Genomic DNA, 14781 nt, shown 5'->3' on the forward strand with positions numbered 1-14781 from the left:
TATGGGCTAAATAGGAAATCATTATGTAATATTCCGAGGTGTGATATATGGAAATGTTTAAAAGAATTGATTTGGCTAGCTATGTTATCAAAGTTGACTTACATTTTCTGTCATACCTCCGTTTAGAACTCCAGAGTTAAGCGTGTTTGGGCTTGAGTAGTAAAATGATAGGTGACCTATCGAAAAGTGATTCGAGATAGCATGCGAGTGAAACCAAAACACGGTGAAAGGTCATCTGGCTGATTGCAGGGCCAGTAAACAATGATTTCGAACCTTGGAAAATTTACGCACCGACCGTTGGAACGGGATGGAGCCCACGGCCGAGAGAACGGGCGTGGATGGCCCATTAGCTGTGGACGGCCAGAACGTTACATATTAGCCCAAAATTAATAATAATCTAGTTCTAACCCAAGAAACCCAAAAATAAGAAATATCTAGAGGATCAAGAAATGTATAGAAGATGTTGCAGATAAGATCAAGAGAGTTTTGGAAATAGCTTGTAGTTACCTTTTCTAGTATAAATAGGGGACTGTTTAGTCACTTTTAATCAAGCAGGAAAAAGCAAAATAAATAAAGAGAAATATAATTCAGAAAGACTTTCCTGCAATACGAAGGATATCTTAAACATATATAGTTATTCACTTTCTATCTTAATCTCTTGAAGAAACATTATCCGTTAACTTTTCCATTCAGAAAGATACTCAAGATGAGTTGAATAACACAAATAGATGGAACAATGGTGAAACGTGCGACGATAGTACTTATACAAAGTTGAATATAGGCGGAGAAAACAAAACTAGGTGCAGCAATGGTGAAATCTGCGACGATAAAACAGTTCAAAGTTGAATTGTTTAAACAGTTCACATTAAGCTAGTCGAGTAGGTTAGTGGTTTTCATTGTGCATGGGTAATCATGGAGTAAAGCGTATGATTCGCTATGCGTACAATTTTTTTGAGGCACTCACATAATTATTGTTATTTCTCATTAATCCAGTGGTATCTTTGGGTCCATGTTACAGTCAAACAAACTGGATTCGAGGCTTATATTGACCATATCATCTTTTGTTATAAATGTAATTTTTCTTCTTTAACCGAGTGGTTTTGCCTTAGTGGTAAAAGACTCACTGCTGTGAGTACCACCTTTGGTTCGATTCCCCTTTGCCACCCAAAACGTTTTAAATGGTAAGAAAACGCGGATACCGCAGATTTTTTAGTGATTAATCTTTAGGCCTAGAAAACTTTTGGAATCACACTACGGTTATCATAAAAAAAAAAAGAAATCTGCGACGATAAGTCGGTACTACTAATTATACTCTGCTTCATAATTATTGTCCACTTAATTAGTCCTGAAGAGTATATTATTTTAGACAATGTATCAAACTTTGATAGTGTAGCACATGCTAAAATGAAATTTAGGTAATGTAAAAAAGAAGAAAACTTCAGGCAAATCAAAAAGTTCAATAGTGAAACATCTATGAAAATTCTCAGATTTTCAATTATCTACAAAAAAAAAAAAACAAGTTGCAATCATATAAATAAAAATAAGCACTATCTTTCAAAATTGAAAAAAAAATCCATAAATAATTATGCTTATTCTCTGTATTTCATATAAGAGATTTGCCTCTGCAACTTGATCTGCTCATAGAACTTAGCAATGAACTCCTCTGCTCTCACATCAACCCCTTTCTCTTCTTCTTCTTCTTCCTCATCATCCTTATCCGTACGATTACACTCTTCCACACTAGGCTCATCGTAACCGTACGATATCACCTCATCGGAGTAATCTTGACCGTCAATACCAAACTCATAATCAAATTCTATAGGAGAGGCAATGCAGGGAAGGAGGAACCTCATAGACGTAGGACGATGTATCTTCTTTTTCTTGGCGTTAAACAACGGCGTTTCATCAAAGGACAGCTCACGTTCTCCGTAACGGGAAAGATAACGGCCACTGTTGTTATGATGAGCTAGGGCTTTGAGATGCTTGGAGAACAAGTTACGTAGCTCGAGCAATGGCCATCTTTTGAAAACTCCACCTTTTCTTGCCCATAGAAGAGCCATCCTCACAAGACTCCATGCTTTATGCTTTATTGCGGCTCTGCTGGTTTTCTTCTTCCATGAATCCGCCATTGATGGTTGATAGATACTCTGCAAAATATTGATTCTTAGTGCCTTAGTGGTGGTTTGATCTGAGATTTGAGATGGTTTTTTTTTTGTTTGATGCGTTTTTTTTTCTGTAGTGTTGGTTGGTGCTGGTTCTTGAAATGATTGTGTGGTATATATACACACAAAAGTGTGCATCGTTTGCTTGCTGTTTGCAATTTGCCCTTTCCCCAAAAGAAGAAATATATTAATCCTACGTGATTGGCATTTGCCATTTAGTGCGAAAAGACGAAGCTATTTTTGTCTAATTTATATATTATTAAAGTTAGTTATTGTAATTAATTTAAGAAAATTAAGTTTTTACTCAATAGTACTAAAGTTTCTTAAATTTCATGCTCCTAAATCGTCCATTACAACTTTAAAAGTGTAAAAAAAATATTTATTATATCTGAAAATTTAGTGTTTTCTGTAGACTTTTAAACAAGGAAAACCTTACAAATAAGTTCAAGTGGGTCACCGCTGTACGCGGACCATATCTTAGCTGTGTTAGCCGTTTTGTTTCATAATTTACGCTTTTTGTTTGTTTTTATTTCTTGTCTGTTATGCTTTTTTATTTACTTCCATCCTCTTTAGTATTTTTGTTGCTTACAACCTAATTATTTTGTTTCCAGTCTTGAAATGTGTACATTTAGATATTGCTTTTAAAATGTAGATGTTTATATTATACGATAATGGTGTGCCATTTGTATTAAATAATCGATCGTTTGATAACTTCTAAAACTTCTTGATGCTGCAAAATAAAGAGTTTAGACAAACTATGATTGACTAACCATTTTTTAAGGAATGAACTGCAATTCTGTTTTGAATAAACTAATCACCGAGTAATTCCAAGTCTATGCGTAGCGACTAAGTTGGACAATGCTTTGATAGTGTTACTAATGAAAATTTCTCTGAAACTTGTGAATGTTTTACTAGAAGAAATAATAAATACGTAAAATGGAACTTTCGTTGTTAATCAAATGAAGTGTAAATGGAAGCAATCAGAGATCTAATTAAGCTTAAGAGAGAAGATATTAGTTTAGTTGTCTGTGCCGTTGAATCATGTTGTTGCGGCTGTCTCTCCTTATTGTAGTTTCTAGTTTCCACGAAACCGTGTTCCATTGCCAGATCATGTAACGTGCTTTCTTTGTCAGATCTAAGAAATATATTGATTCATGTACACATTTTTTTTTGTAAAATATTCTCTCTGCTCTAAGATAGATCATGTTTTAAAGAATTTTTGATATTTCAGAATGTATAATATTTTGATATTTTATATTAATTTTAATTTTATTAAAAACTATATGATCAGTGATGTTTTTTAATTTTTTTATAATTGACTGGATTAGTTTTGATTTATTTTTAATGTTAATTTTAGAAAAAATGTATGCCTTAATTCTTGTATTTTCAATCAAAACATCATATAGTTTTAAATTATCATGTTTTCCCAAATTTTAGAACAACGATAATGACAATAAAAGGTAACAACAATAATGTTCCCCTGTTGTTGTGATCTTCTTTTCTTTTCTGTTACTTGTTCGCTATATCTTCGGTCTAAATCAAAATTGGTAATAATATTAATATTTTGGCCAAAAAATCGACTTTGTTTAGCTTTTATAATCCGTATTCAATATAGGCCGAGTTTGGACTAATATATTTGAGCTTAAATTTAAATGTTTGGACAGAAAAAAAAAAGAAAAAACTATGAAATAGGTGAATCCGTAAATTATCTATTTTCTGATCAACAAAATACTTAGATTAAGAGATAGGTTTTAAGATATAAAAGATGGTTTACTGATTAAATGGGCTGCTAAACAACATTTCGAGAGCCCATCAGCAAGACCATTTAGGAAGTGAGGAATGTAAATGAAACGAGAAGACCTAAAAGATGAAGACGGTGAGTAAGCTAAGTCGTCAATATTGGCGAGAACCCCGAAGAGTTCCGATAATCGTCAGCGAGAAAAAATCGTGTGAACGAGTATTTGAGAGTCTGATTTAACACAGATATGGTGATAATTGAGAGAGTCTGCTTGTAGAAGAGCTTCTCGGATCGCTAGGGCTTCGGCCATACATGGCGAGGAGACAAAATCTTGAACACATGATCCTCTTTGGAGCTCCTGCGAAGAGGGGTCGGTGAAGATCCAGGCAGTTTCGTAAATAATATACTAAAATAAGCAGAGAGTCGTTAACATCCAAATTCAAAAACCAAAACAAGAACAAAAACTGTGTGGTACTTTCGTAAATAAAACTAAAATAAGGGGCAGTTTTGGATTAATAACAATCTCTTCAGAATACATTACACAGTACACACGCGCGCGCTCTTATATATAAAGTTATAAACTCATAACAAACTCCAAAACCCCATTTTACTTACTCTTCGTCTTCTCGGAATCAAAAAACCCACACCGATCGCTGATTCTTGCGATTTCAATCGATCAAAGGCGACGATGTCTCTCAGACCTGGCGCGAAGACGGAGGCCAGACGGAGCCGGTACAAAGTGGCGGTCGACGCGGAGGAGGGACGGCGGAGGCGAGAGGATCACATGGTCGAGATCAGGAAGAACAAGAGGGAAGAGAATCTGCAGAAGAGGAGACGCGAGGGGATCTCCGCCGCGGCACAAACGGAGCAGGATCTTACTTATGAGAAGAGAGTATGCGTTTGCAATCGATTCGCCTTTTGCTAGGGATCGATTTCGTGGCTTAGTATACTTTGAATTTTGTTCTGGATTTGAAGTTTCTTGCGATGTTGATGATGATGGTGAACGATGATGATGATGTTTCTTGAATTGCTATATGGAAGGAATTTGTTTATCGGACTTGATGATAGTTTTTTTATGATGATGAGATGATGATGATGATGATGATGATGACGACGGAAGAATCTTGTTTATTGGATTTGAGAATAGTTTTGTATGATGATGATGATGATGATGATGTTTCTTAAATTGCTATATGGGGAAGAAACTTGTTTATTCTAGATTTGAAGTATCTTTGTGATTTTGTTCTAGGAAGAATCTTGATTATCGGATATGGACATAGTTTGTGTATAGCTTAGAAGGTCTCTTTGTGATTGCAGTTGATAGAGAATCTACAGGGGATCGTTGCTGGAATATGGTCAGAGGATTGCAACGTACAACTTGAGACGACGACTCTCCTGCGCAAACTTCTTTCAAGGGGTTTGTGACCATTAAGCATTATAACAAGTCATCGTTTTTGGTTAGAGACTTTAGTAGTTATGTTTTTGTTTTCTTCTTGTGTAGAGCATTACCCTCCTATCAATGATGTTATACAATCTGGTGTTGTTCCTCGCGTTGTGTCTTTCCTTTCAAGGGCTGAGTTTCCCAAACTTCAGGTGAAAAGGGGCACTTGCACCGGTTATTGATCTGTACTGTCGACAGTTTGTTAACTTGAATTTGCTTGTGTTTAGTTTGAGGCAGCTTGGACGCTCACCAACATTGCTTCAGGGACATCAGAGAATACGAATGTCATCATTGAAAGTGGTGCTATCCCTATATTCGTCCATCTTCTCAGCTCCCCTAATGAGGACGTCCGCGAACAGGTATGCGTTTAAACACTAACTGTCATCACTTTGTTGTCAGAGAAACTCTTGTTGAGACTTTTTGTTTTTATGTTTTCCTTCTGAAAAACAGGCTGTTTGGGCATTGGGAAACGTTGCTGGAGACTCACCAAAGTGCCGTGATTTTGTCTTAAGTTTCGGTGCCATGTTGCCTCTGCTGTCTCAGTTCAATAAGCATGCAAAGCTTTCAATGCTTAGGAATGCTACATGGACTTTATCAAACTTCTGCAGAGGGAAGCCTCAGCCTTCATTTGAACAGGTTTCCTTCAAGATGAAACCAAGCTTTGTAGTCTTTGTAATATATTTTAACATGTTTCTGTACGGGTTTTTTTCCTAGCAGACAAGCCAAGCTTTACCAGTTCTTAAGAGCCTTGTGCAATCAACAGATGAAGAAGTTCTCACTGATGCATGCTGGACTCTGGCACACCTCTCGGATAACACAAATGAAACTATACAGGCGGTTATCGATGCAGGCGTTGTCCCTCGCATCATCCAGCTCTTAGCGTGAGTATATCTGATTGTGCTTTTAAGTTTAATAATCGTTACGTTATCTGAATGCTTTCCTCTTACGGTTCCTCTTGTTAGTCATACGTCGCCGGCAGTGCTGATTCCTGCTCTTCGTACCATTGGAAATCTTGTAACCGGCGATGAAGTACAGACGCAGGTGCATATGTATATACATTTCACAGTTCTATTTTAAAGAGTTTTTTTTTTTGGAAACTTTTAAGTCTTAACTTAATTTTCCAAACAGACGGTTGTGGACCATCAGGTGCTTCCTAGTCTTTTGGTCCTCGTTACAAACACGTACGCGAAGAGTATCAAGAAGGAAGCTTGCTGGACTATCTCAAACATAACAGCTGGGAGTTCAAATCAGATACAAGTGAGTATATGCCTCTTTTAACAACAGAGACTGACTTTTAACTTTTGCGTGTCTGACTTAATTTAAACCTGAACGAACGCGCAGGCAGCGATTGAAGTAGGTGTCATTCAGGTTCTTGTTTGGGTGCTCCAAAACGCAGAGTTCGAAGTGAAAAGGGAAGCTGCTTGGGGAATCTCAAATGCTACTTCTGGTGGCACTCATGATCAAATCAAGTAAAGGAAAAACAAAACTAAAAGCCAAATGTTTCAATCATTTGCTAAAAACATGTCTTTCTTTCTCAGGTTTATGGTGAGCGTAGGGTGTATCAGACCGATATGCGATCTTCTAACCTGCCCGGATCCAAGAATCATAATGGTTTGCTTAGAAGCGTTGGAGAACATTCTAAAGGTTGGAGAAGCAGTGAAGAGCTCGGGTCTGACAGGAGACGAGAACCTCTTCGGTATACTGGTAGAAGACGCAGGAGGACTTGAGAAGATTGAGAATCTTCAGAGCCACGACAACGATGATATATACCAGAAAGCTATGAAAATCCTTGAAGAGTTTTGGACTGAAGACGACGATGAGGAAGAAGGCAACAATGAGATACCTGATATTACTCCTCCTGATCTATTCAACTTTATCTGAAGGTATGCAAGTTTGAATTTGAGTGTTTAGTTTCTTTGGACTTTTTGATTTATATTCTTAATTTGATGCTATTGCAGGACGTATCGAAACGGTGTTAACGTGAAGTAGAAGAAATCCTCTCTCTCGTGTTTCTCTCCATGCCCACATCTCGTGGATATGATGGAAACAACATTATTTCATGTTTCTTTTGAAGTTTGTCTGTGTTTTTGGGGGAAGACAAACGATTATGTTGGGTGTTTTTCAATAACGAACGGAAACTAAAAGTTCATCTGATTGATCTGTTATTAGCTTGAATAGGTCTTCGATTCTAATAAGAGCGTGTTTTTGAGTAATGGTCAAACTTTTAGACATATCCAACTTTGTTGGCTTTTGATTTGGTCTTATAAATAGGATAATATCACACACCCAAATGCTGTCTTCACGAGCTACTTAACACAAGCTTGAGTCTACTCATGTTGGTCTACCCGCAGATCCCAGTTTACAACATAAACGAAACCAAGAGCCGCAAAAGCCTTAGACGCTTAAAGCGCCATGGCCACGCTGGATAAGACATTGTTAACTGAAGGCAGAAAATGCTTACTTTTGATTAGCTTTTAGAATATTTTTGTTTTTTAAAAGTCATTTATGCTTCCCTTACTTTCCATTTACCATATGTGAGTTTACGTGCACAATAGATATGATTCGAGCATAAACGATGATAAAAGACAGTTTTCACATGGTTCCAAAGGGTTATAATTTGGTTCTTCGCCCAAGATTCCTTTCTGTGTTCCCCCACACAAGCTGTGAATTTAAAGTGAATCACATTCCAAAGTTGCTATTAATGAGGTATTAAAGAAAATAGGAAGACATCTTTTTAAGGGCCAACAAAGAAAGTAAATTAAAATAAAACTTTTTTTTTATAAAATCACAAGATTTTTTGACCAAAAAAAAAATCACAAGATTTTTGTGTTCTCTCTTTAATCCACCTTTGAAAAACTACTATTGGAATCATCTCAGATAAACTGACCTAGATGTGTGTTCAAAAAAAAAAAACTGACCGAGATGTGATAACTTACAAACTTAAGAGTAATTAATTATGAATAGATCGCTCTTGTCCGTTTTGTTATGGACTTGTGGTAAATGATCGGCAACAATTACCAACGACGAGAATGAGACTAATCGTATCACCGTCAAACCTCGTGTAACATTCACTGATTCACAGGTTAGTTAGGTAATTAGAAGACTACATTTATGATAAAACATTCACTGATTCACAGGTTAGTTGTATAAAAGAACTGATCTCAAGCTTTTATCATAGCACACTTTAATAATTCTTCTGGATATGGATCAAAACTTGATCATATGTTCCGTCTTAATCTCATTTCTTGAATGAAAAGAAAATGAGTCTGGTTCCGGTTGAGTTTTGGGCCCCACGAGACAGGAACTGAGTGAGAATCCGAGTCAGGACCCGAGTGATGGTTGTGGAGGCCAGCTTGGTCTGAATTATAATGGGCCTATGTGGCTCTGAAGCGCTAGACCGTACGGATTGTTGCCATGTTCTTTAAAGACAAACAAAACATATTTAAAGGTAAAAACAATAATTCATAAAATATGAAATAATCACAAAATCGAACCGCATTGTTGTTTTTCTTTGGAGACCTGTTGCTCTTTATTTTCATTTAATAATAAATATTTCTTGATTCCTTTTACTTCGTTGGATTTGACATGGAGTGGTTTTCATAAAAACTTAAAAGCTTCTCTACTTAATGTACGTGTTAGATTTTACATAGCAAAGGAAAATTTAAGAATCGCATTGGTCGTGTCGCTTGTGTCAGATTAAACGACGAGTATTAAGTATTAACATAGATAAAAGGGGTCCACACTGAAAAGAAGTGAGATAATTGAAGTATTTTTGTACGGTACAAAAAAATTAAAGTGCTTTATTTTTATTATAAACATAACTAGTACGTATTATTAATGAATTAATTGTGAAATTAGTGAATATAATTTGATATAATTATGTAATTGTGAAATCAGGCCGTTAACAAAACGACAAAGTCGTTTTGTAATAATTTGCATGCAAAAACAAAAACATAACATAAATGTTCCACAAAGAAAGCAAAACATAACTATGTACTACTCTATCTGTTTAGTTTTAATTATCATTTTAGAATTAAGCACATAAATTAATAAAACAGTTAGTTAGGTAATTAGAAGACTACATTTATGATAAAACATTCACTGATTCACAGGTTAGTTGTATAAAAGAACTGATCTCAAGCTTTTATCATAGCACACTTTAATAATTCTTCTGGATATGGATCAAAACTTGATCATATGTTCCGTCTTAATCTCATTTCTTGAATGAAAAGAAAATGAGTCTGGTTCCGGTTGAGTTTTGGGCCCCACGAGACAGGAACTGAGTGAGAATCCGAGTCAGGACCCGAGTGATGGTTGTGGAGGCCAGCTTGGTCTGAATTATAATGGGCCTATGTGGCTCTGAAGCGCTAGACCGTACGGATTGTTGCCATGTTCTTTAAAGACAAACAAAACATATTTAAAGGTAAAAACAATAATTCATAAAATATGAAATAATCACAAAATCGAACCGCATTGTTGTTTTTCTTTGGAGACCTGTTGCTCTTTATTTTCATTTAATAATAAATATTTCTTGATTCCTTTTACTTCGTTGGATTTGACATGGAGTGGTTTTCATAAAAACTTAAAAGCTTCTCTACTTAATGTACGTGTTAGATTTTACATAGCAAAGGAAAATTTAAGAATCGCATTGGTCGTGTCGCTTGTGTCAGATTAAACGACGAGTATTAAGTATTAACATAGATAAAAGGGGTCCACACTGAAAAGAAGTGAGATAATTGAAGTATTTTTGTACGGTACAAAAAAATTAAAGTGCTTTATTTTTATTATAAACATAACTAGTACGTATTATTAATGAATTAATTGTGAAATTAGTGAATATAATTTGATATAATTATGTAATTGTGAAATCAGGCCGTTAACAAAACGACAAAGTCGTTTTGTAATAATTTGCATGCAAAAACAAAAACATAACATAAATGTTCCACAAAGAAAGCAAAACATAACTATGTACTACTCTATCTGTTTAGTTTTAATTATCATTTTAGAATTAAGCACATAAATTAATAAAACATTTAATTTTATATATTTCTAAAATAAAAACATCATTATTAATATATTTAATATATTTTAACCAATAAAAGAAAAAACTGAAATAAAAATCAATAAATTATTAATTTAAATTATAAAATGATATTTATTTTGAAACGAAAATTTTAGTATACATCAATAAACTTAAATGGAGGGGGTATCTATAAACCAAAAAACGAACTACCATTTGTAAGGTTGTAATTGAGATTCCATTAACAACTCTAAATGTTTTTTTTATTTTAAAATTTTGATATTTCATTTTATTTATCGTTTTAGAGTGATGCATACTGACTAAAAAAATATTTAATTTTGCATATTTCAAAAGAAAAACATCATTACTTATATATTTAACTATATTCCAACTAATAGAAAAATAAAATAGAAAATATTGTTGATAAATTTTGCATTGAAAATATAGAATGACACTTTAAATAAAATAAAATTTCAACTTTAAAACTACAACTAATATGAAACGGAAGGAGTATAATATAATACATAAAAAACATTTATCTTCCTTTCTTGTACAAACAGTATATTCAAGAAATAGTAAAATAAATTATGGCGTTTTTAAATAGGGCTTATTGGTCTGATAGCCATATTTCAAAGACAAATGAAGAGAGTAACAATGATTTTGACGTAATTCATTGTCAGACTTTTTGGCTTGATTCCATCCGGTTATACCCCTCACCATAACAAGTTGTCGGTTCGTTGTTATAAAGTAAACGACGTGGAGGGTTTGTCTGCCACAGTAACAATCACATGTAATAGGGATCATTGTGCGCAGCTGTCTTGAGCACGTATGAAAGAGGATATAAATCTAGAGTAGTGACGAACAGATGTGAGGGAGATAGAGTCTCTGTTAACATAACGGCGATTTGAAGATGATGACTTAAATCCTATTCCGATTGTATTGCTTTCCATACTACGTCACGTACGTGGAATGGTTTATTGTAAGTTCATTTACAATGGAGTGATGGTGTTCTCAATTTTAGAACCGTGATAAGGTGCATGGTGAAAGTAAAATATGAAATGGTTTACATAAAGTCAAGCCGAGTTCAGTAAAACCGTCCAATTTAGACGACGAAACTTTCCGTTTGACATGAGTCAGATGGAATGTAATATATATTATGAACGTAATTAGATACATGTGAAGAATCTTCTTTCCATTCCACATGAACTACATAAAGTAGAATACGTGTATGCACATGACCTAAAATAACCACTTACATAGACGCTAATGTATACGGTTGTGCAGAGATGATGATGTATTTTCTGCAGTAAATGACCACTAATGGATTGCAGCTATTCCTTATAAAAGACTAGGAGGAAGCCACGTAAATAGACGGAGTTATTAGAGATGTTTTACTGTGCAGAGTTAAACAAGTGGTGTAAATTAGAACGTGTACCAATAAGTGTTGTATTCCATCTAATTACCATTGTAAGTCCATCTGAAGGAATTCAAAAGCAAGAAGGTCAAGAAAGCAAGGATTACCTAATTTGAGGGAACGACCAAGTAATTTTCATTGCTATTATTCTAATAAATCGAGTTTCCCAATTACACCTCAACCCTTAAATACTAAACCCTAAACTCTAATTAATAAATCTTAAACCCAAATATAAATCATAAATCCAAATATAAAACCCAAACCTAAATAAAATGGAAAAAAATAAATAACATAGTACATATCAAAAATATTATGATATATCTATAATTACATGAAAGAAGTTAATGCTGACCCCAAACATACTCCGTCACATTCTAAATGCTTAACCAATGTTAACCCCATTTTTTTATAAACTAAACCCAAATTTTTAAAGGCCTGTAAAATGCATTACCATTATACATGAGGGCATATAGAAAAGAAATGACAAAAATGTATTTCCAATGTAAAGATCATCTTAACATATTTTTCAAATGCTAATATGGTCATGCCTTCATGGAAGGTGGTAATGTTTGTCCCAATGCCAACTCTAATCGTACATAAACAAAACCCTATCAACTATCACTAAATCCTACATAAAAATATAAACCCTAATCCAATGTCAACTCCAATGTTCCATAAATTAAACCCTATCCACTAATCACTAAACCCTATATGGAAATATAAACCCTAATCCAATGTCAAACCCAATCTTTCATAAACTAAACCCCCAAGTATATGCATTTCCATACTACATGAGCTATAGAATATAAAATGTTACAAACGATATAGCACAGTACATATATATATTGTTCAAATTTTGAAGTGTCTATGATTGTAGGGATAGAGGTAATGCTTACACCAAATTTAGATTGTTGTGGGGAAAGAAACGAAGATTAACGGTATTAGAAAAAAGAGGTGGAAGAGACAACATCATTTATGTATCATTCCCATTCAACATCACATTGTATTTTGTTTTATTTGATGTCATGATAAATATTATTCTATTTACGTTCAATATATTATTTCTCTTTACAAAATCATATACAGACTAATATAAACCACATATAAACACTCTTCCAATTCATCCATGACAAATCTAAAGAACAAAATGAAAATGAAGACACATGTTAGTTTATAAGTTTGAAGGAAATGACATCATATGAGATATGCTACTAGTATATGCATTACTTTATGCTTAAGTTAAATGTTTAGTTGTGTCAATTCCAAATAGCCTATGCAAGTAAAGAAGTAACATGTGCAACTAGAATTGAACCATCTGATATAATATATAATTTATAGATATGGAATGTAACAGTTGGTCTGATGGAATGGAAAGCGAATAGTATATTACTTCTGATATGATTCTTCAGAAATAGCAGAGGAATGGAATGACACATAACGAGTCTGTAAAACTAAATTTTCCATTTCAAATAGCACATGCTCCATAAGATATTCCATTTCACACAGAACTAAACTTGTTTTATCGCAAAAGAGACTTTTCATTCCAAAATCACTATCCCCCCTTCGTAGTGAGAAAATTTTAACCCTAAATCAATTGTTTTACCTCAGTTTACCAGATCGGGCATGCAACAGAAACAATAAGCTAGATTTATCAACTTAGAATACAGTAGGCCCGAATCTATTCCAACTAGGAGAGCTAACATAGAAATAATAGAATCTATGGCACAAACAGAGAACTTACAGAGAAATAATAGAATCTATGGCACAATGATACAGCGTTGTGAAAGATCTGAGAAAGCAGATACTCTGTGAAGTTGGAGATGCCGGCGGTGTTAGTCCTCTCCGCCGAAACTGTCGCGCAAAACCGAACCACAGACGCCCGTAAAGCCGAAGTTGATTAAAAGGGAAGACGACGAAGATGAAAGGTTGATTGCTGTGAGAGGGGAGCCGTATGAGGAGATAAGCACCAGGGTCCTTTATAATTCCTGAAACAACCGATGAAGAAAGGGAGAAGGAGAAGACACGATTCACTTTGGGCAATAAATTTTTTTTTTTATTTATTTATCTTGTAGCAGGTTACCCGGTTAATTGGAAAGGGCATCATAGTATTATTATGTATATATGACGCCGTCTATACATCCGTTAGGTAAAAACGTTAATGTGTGAATTACTCTTTTTTTCATAGCTATAACCCTTGTTCGGAAACTCGCTAGGCGCTACGCGTGCGGTGCACACGGGCCTAGCGATTTATTAAAAATGCGGAATAAATACGGGGAGTACTCGGGGATGAATTTTCTGTATTTTTATGTATAATACTTTATATATATATATATACGTATAAAACATGTATTGGGATTCATAATTTTAAATAAATACCCAATTATATGAGTTTTAGGCTAAATACATGATAGATCAGGGTTTTGAGGTGAGTATGTCGCTGTTTTTGAAATTAATTTTAGTCTTTAATGAATTGTATACATATTCAATTATATATTACTTATATGGTCTTACATAACACGTGTTCAAGGTAAGTAAATGGTGTTTTCTTTTCACTTTTCTTTAATGGAGAGAAATTACCATAGTGACATCATCTCCTTCCTCTCGAATGTCTGTAGAACATATTCTCTAGTTGTCCATTTTCACCATTTTCACGTTTGTTAAACAGATTTCAATGATCTTCTGATGTTTTTCACACAAATTTGACTGATTCTCAACAAAAGTTACGATCTTGAACTTATAAATTAAAGAAAGTAAGTAATTGTTCTACGGTAGATTCCACGGTTTAGTTAACTAATCGGCGATTTTCGTTAAACAACGTTCATGGCTGACAGAAATCGGTTTGCCGAATAATTGCACCGATCACCTCTAACTCGCCACGGTGAACCACTGCGTAACGAGTTCTCGGCCGAGTAATCGGTAACTCGGGCGAGTTTTAGAACAAGGGCTATAGCCCCCAATTTCCCTTTTAAATATTCAGATGTAGTAATAGCAAAAATTAGAACAGAA

At 34.5% G+C, this 14781-nt stretch overlaps 2 protein-coding genes and 1 long non-coding RNA gene across 3 annotated transcripts; 1 reads left to right on the forward strand and 2 right to left on the reverse strand.

Moving 5' to 3' along the window:
* Positions 1–1397: 1397 nt before the first annotated feature.
* On the reverse strand, positions 1398–3132 carry LOC103858774. The gene has a single exon (XM_009136194.3). The coding sequence runs from the start codon at positions 2298–2300 to the stop codon at positions 1590–1592; it is 711 nt and encodes a 236-aa protein (XP_009134442.2). The 5' UTR covers positions 2301–3132; the 3' UTR covers positions 1398–1589.
* A 1211-nt stretch (positions 3133–4343) lies between these two features.
* On the forward strand, positions 4344–7572 carry LOC103858775 (importin subunit alpha-3). Its single transcript, XM_009136195.3, has 11 exons — positions 4344–4792; positions 5218–5317; positions 5402–5493; positions 5569–5700; positions 5792–5977; positions 6059–6222; positions 6304–6382; positions 6470–6598; positions 6683–6810; positions 6880–7224; positions 7300–7572. The coding sequence occupies exons 1-10, from the start codon at positions 4589–4591 to the stop codon at positions 7220–7222; spliced, it is 1557 nt and encodes a 518-aa protein (XP_009134443.1). The 5' UTR covers positions 4344–4588; the 3' UTR covers positions 7223–7224; positions 7300–7572.
* On the reverse strand, positions 7408–13913 carry LOC117132377. The gene is made up of 2 exons (XR_004455954.1): positions 8260–13913; positions 7408–8228 (listed from the first exon to the last, which is right to left on the reverse strand). It is a non-coding gene; the product is annotated as an uncharacterized LOC117132377 (long non-coding RNA).
* Between the last annotated feature and the right edge of the window lie 868 nt (positions 13914–14781).

This window comes from Brassica rapa, chromosome A03 (assembly GCF_000309985.2).
Source record: "Brassica rapa cultivar Chiifu-401-42 chromosome A03, CAAS_Brap_v3.01, whole genome shotgun sequence".
NCBI lineage: Eukaryota > Viridiplantae > Streptophyta > Magnoliopsida > Brassicales > Brassicaceae > Brassica > Brassica rapa.

Bases quoted from the DNA above. Each gene is read 5' to 3' on its own strand.
- LOC103858774 (XM_009136194.3), bottom strand. From the start codon at position 2,300: ATGCACACTTTTGTGTGTATATATACCACACAATCATTTCAAGAACCA.
- LOC103858775 (XM_009136195.3), top strand. From the start codon at position 4,589: ATGTCTCTCAGACCTGGCGCGAAGACGGAGGCCAGACGGAGCCGGTAC. The intron at 5,978-6,058 runs GTTTCCTTCAAG...TTTTCCTAGCAG, and splicing joins CTCAGCCTTCATTTGAACAG to ACAAGCCAAGCTTTACCAGT. The intron at 6,223-6,303 runs GTGAGTATATCT...TCCTCTTGTTAG, and splicing joins CGCATCATCCAGCTCTTAGC to TCATACGTCGCCGGCAGTGC.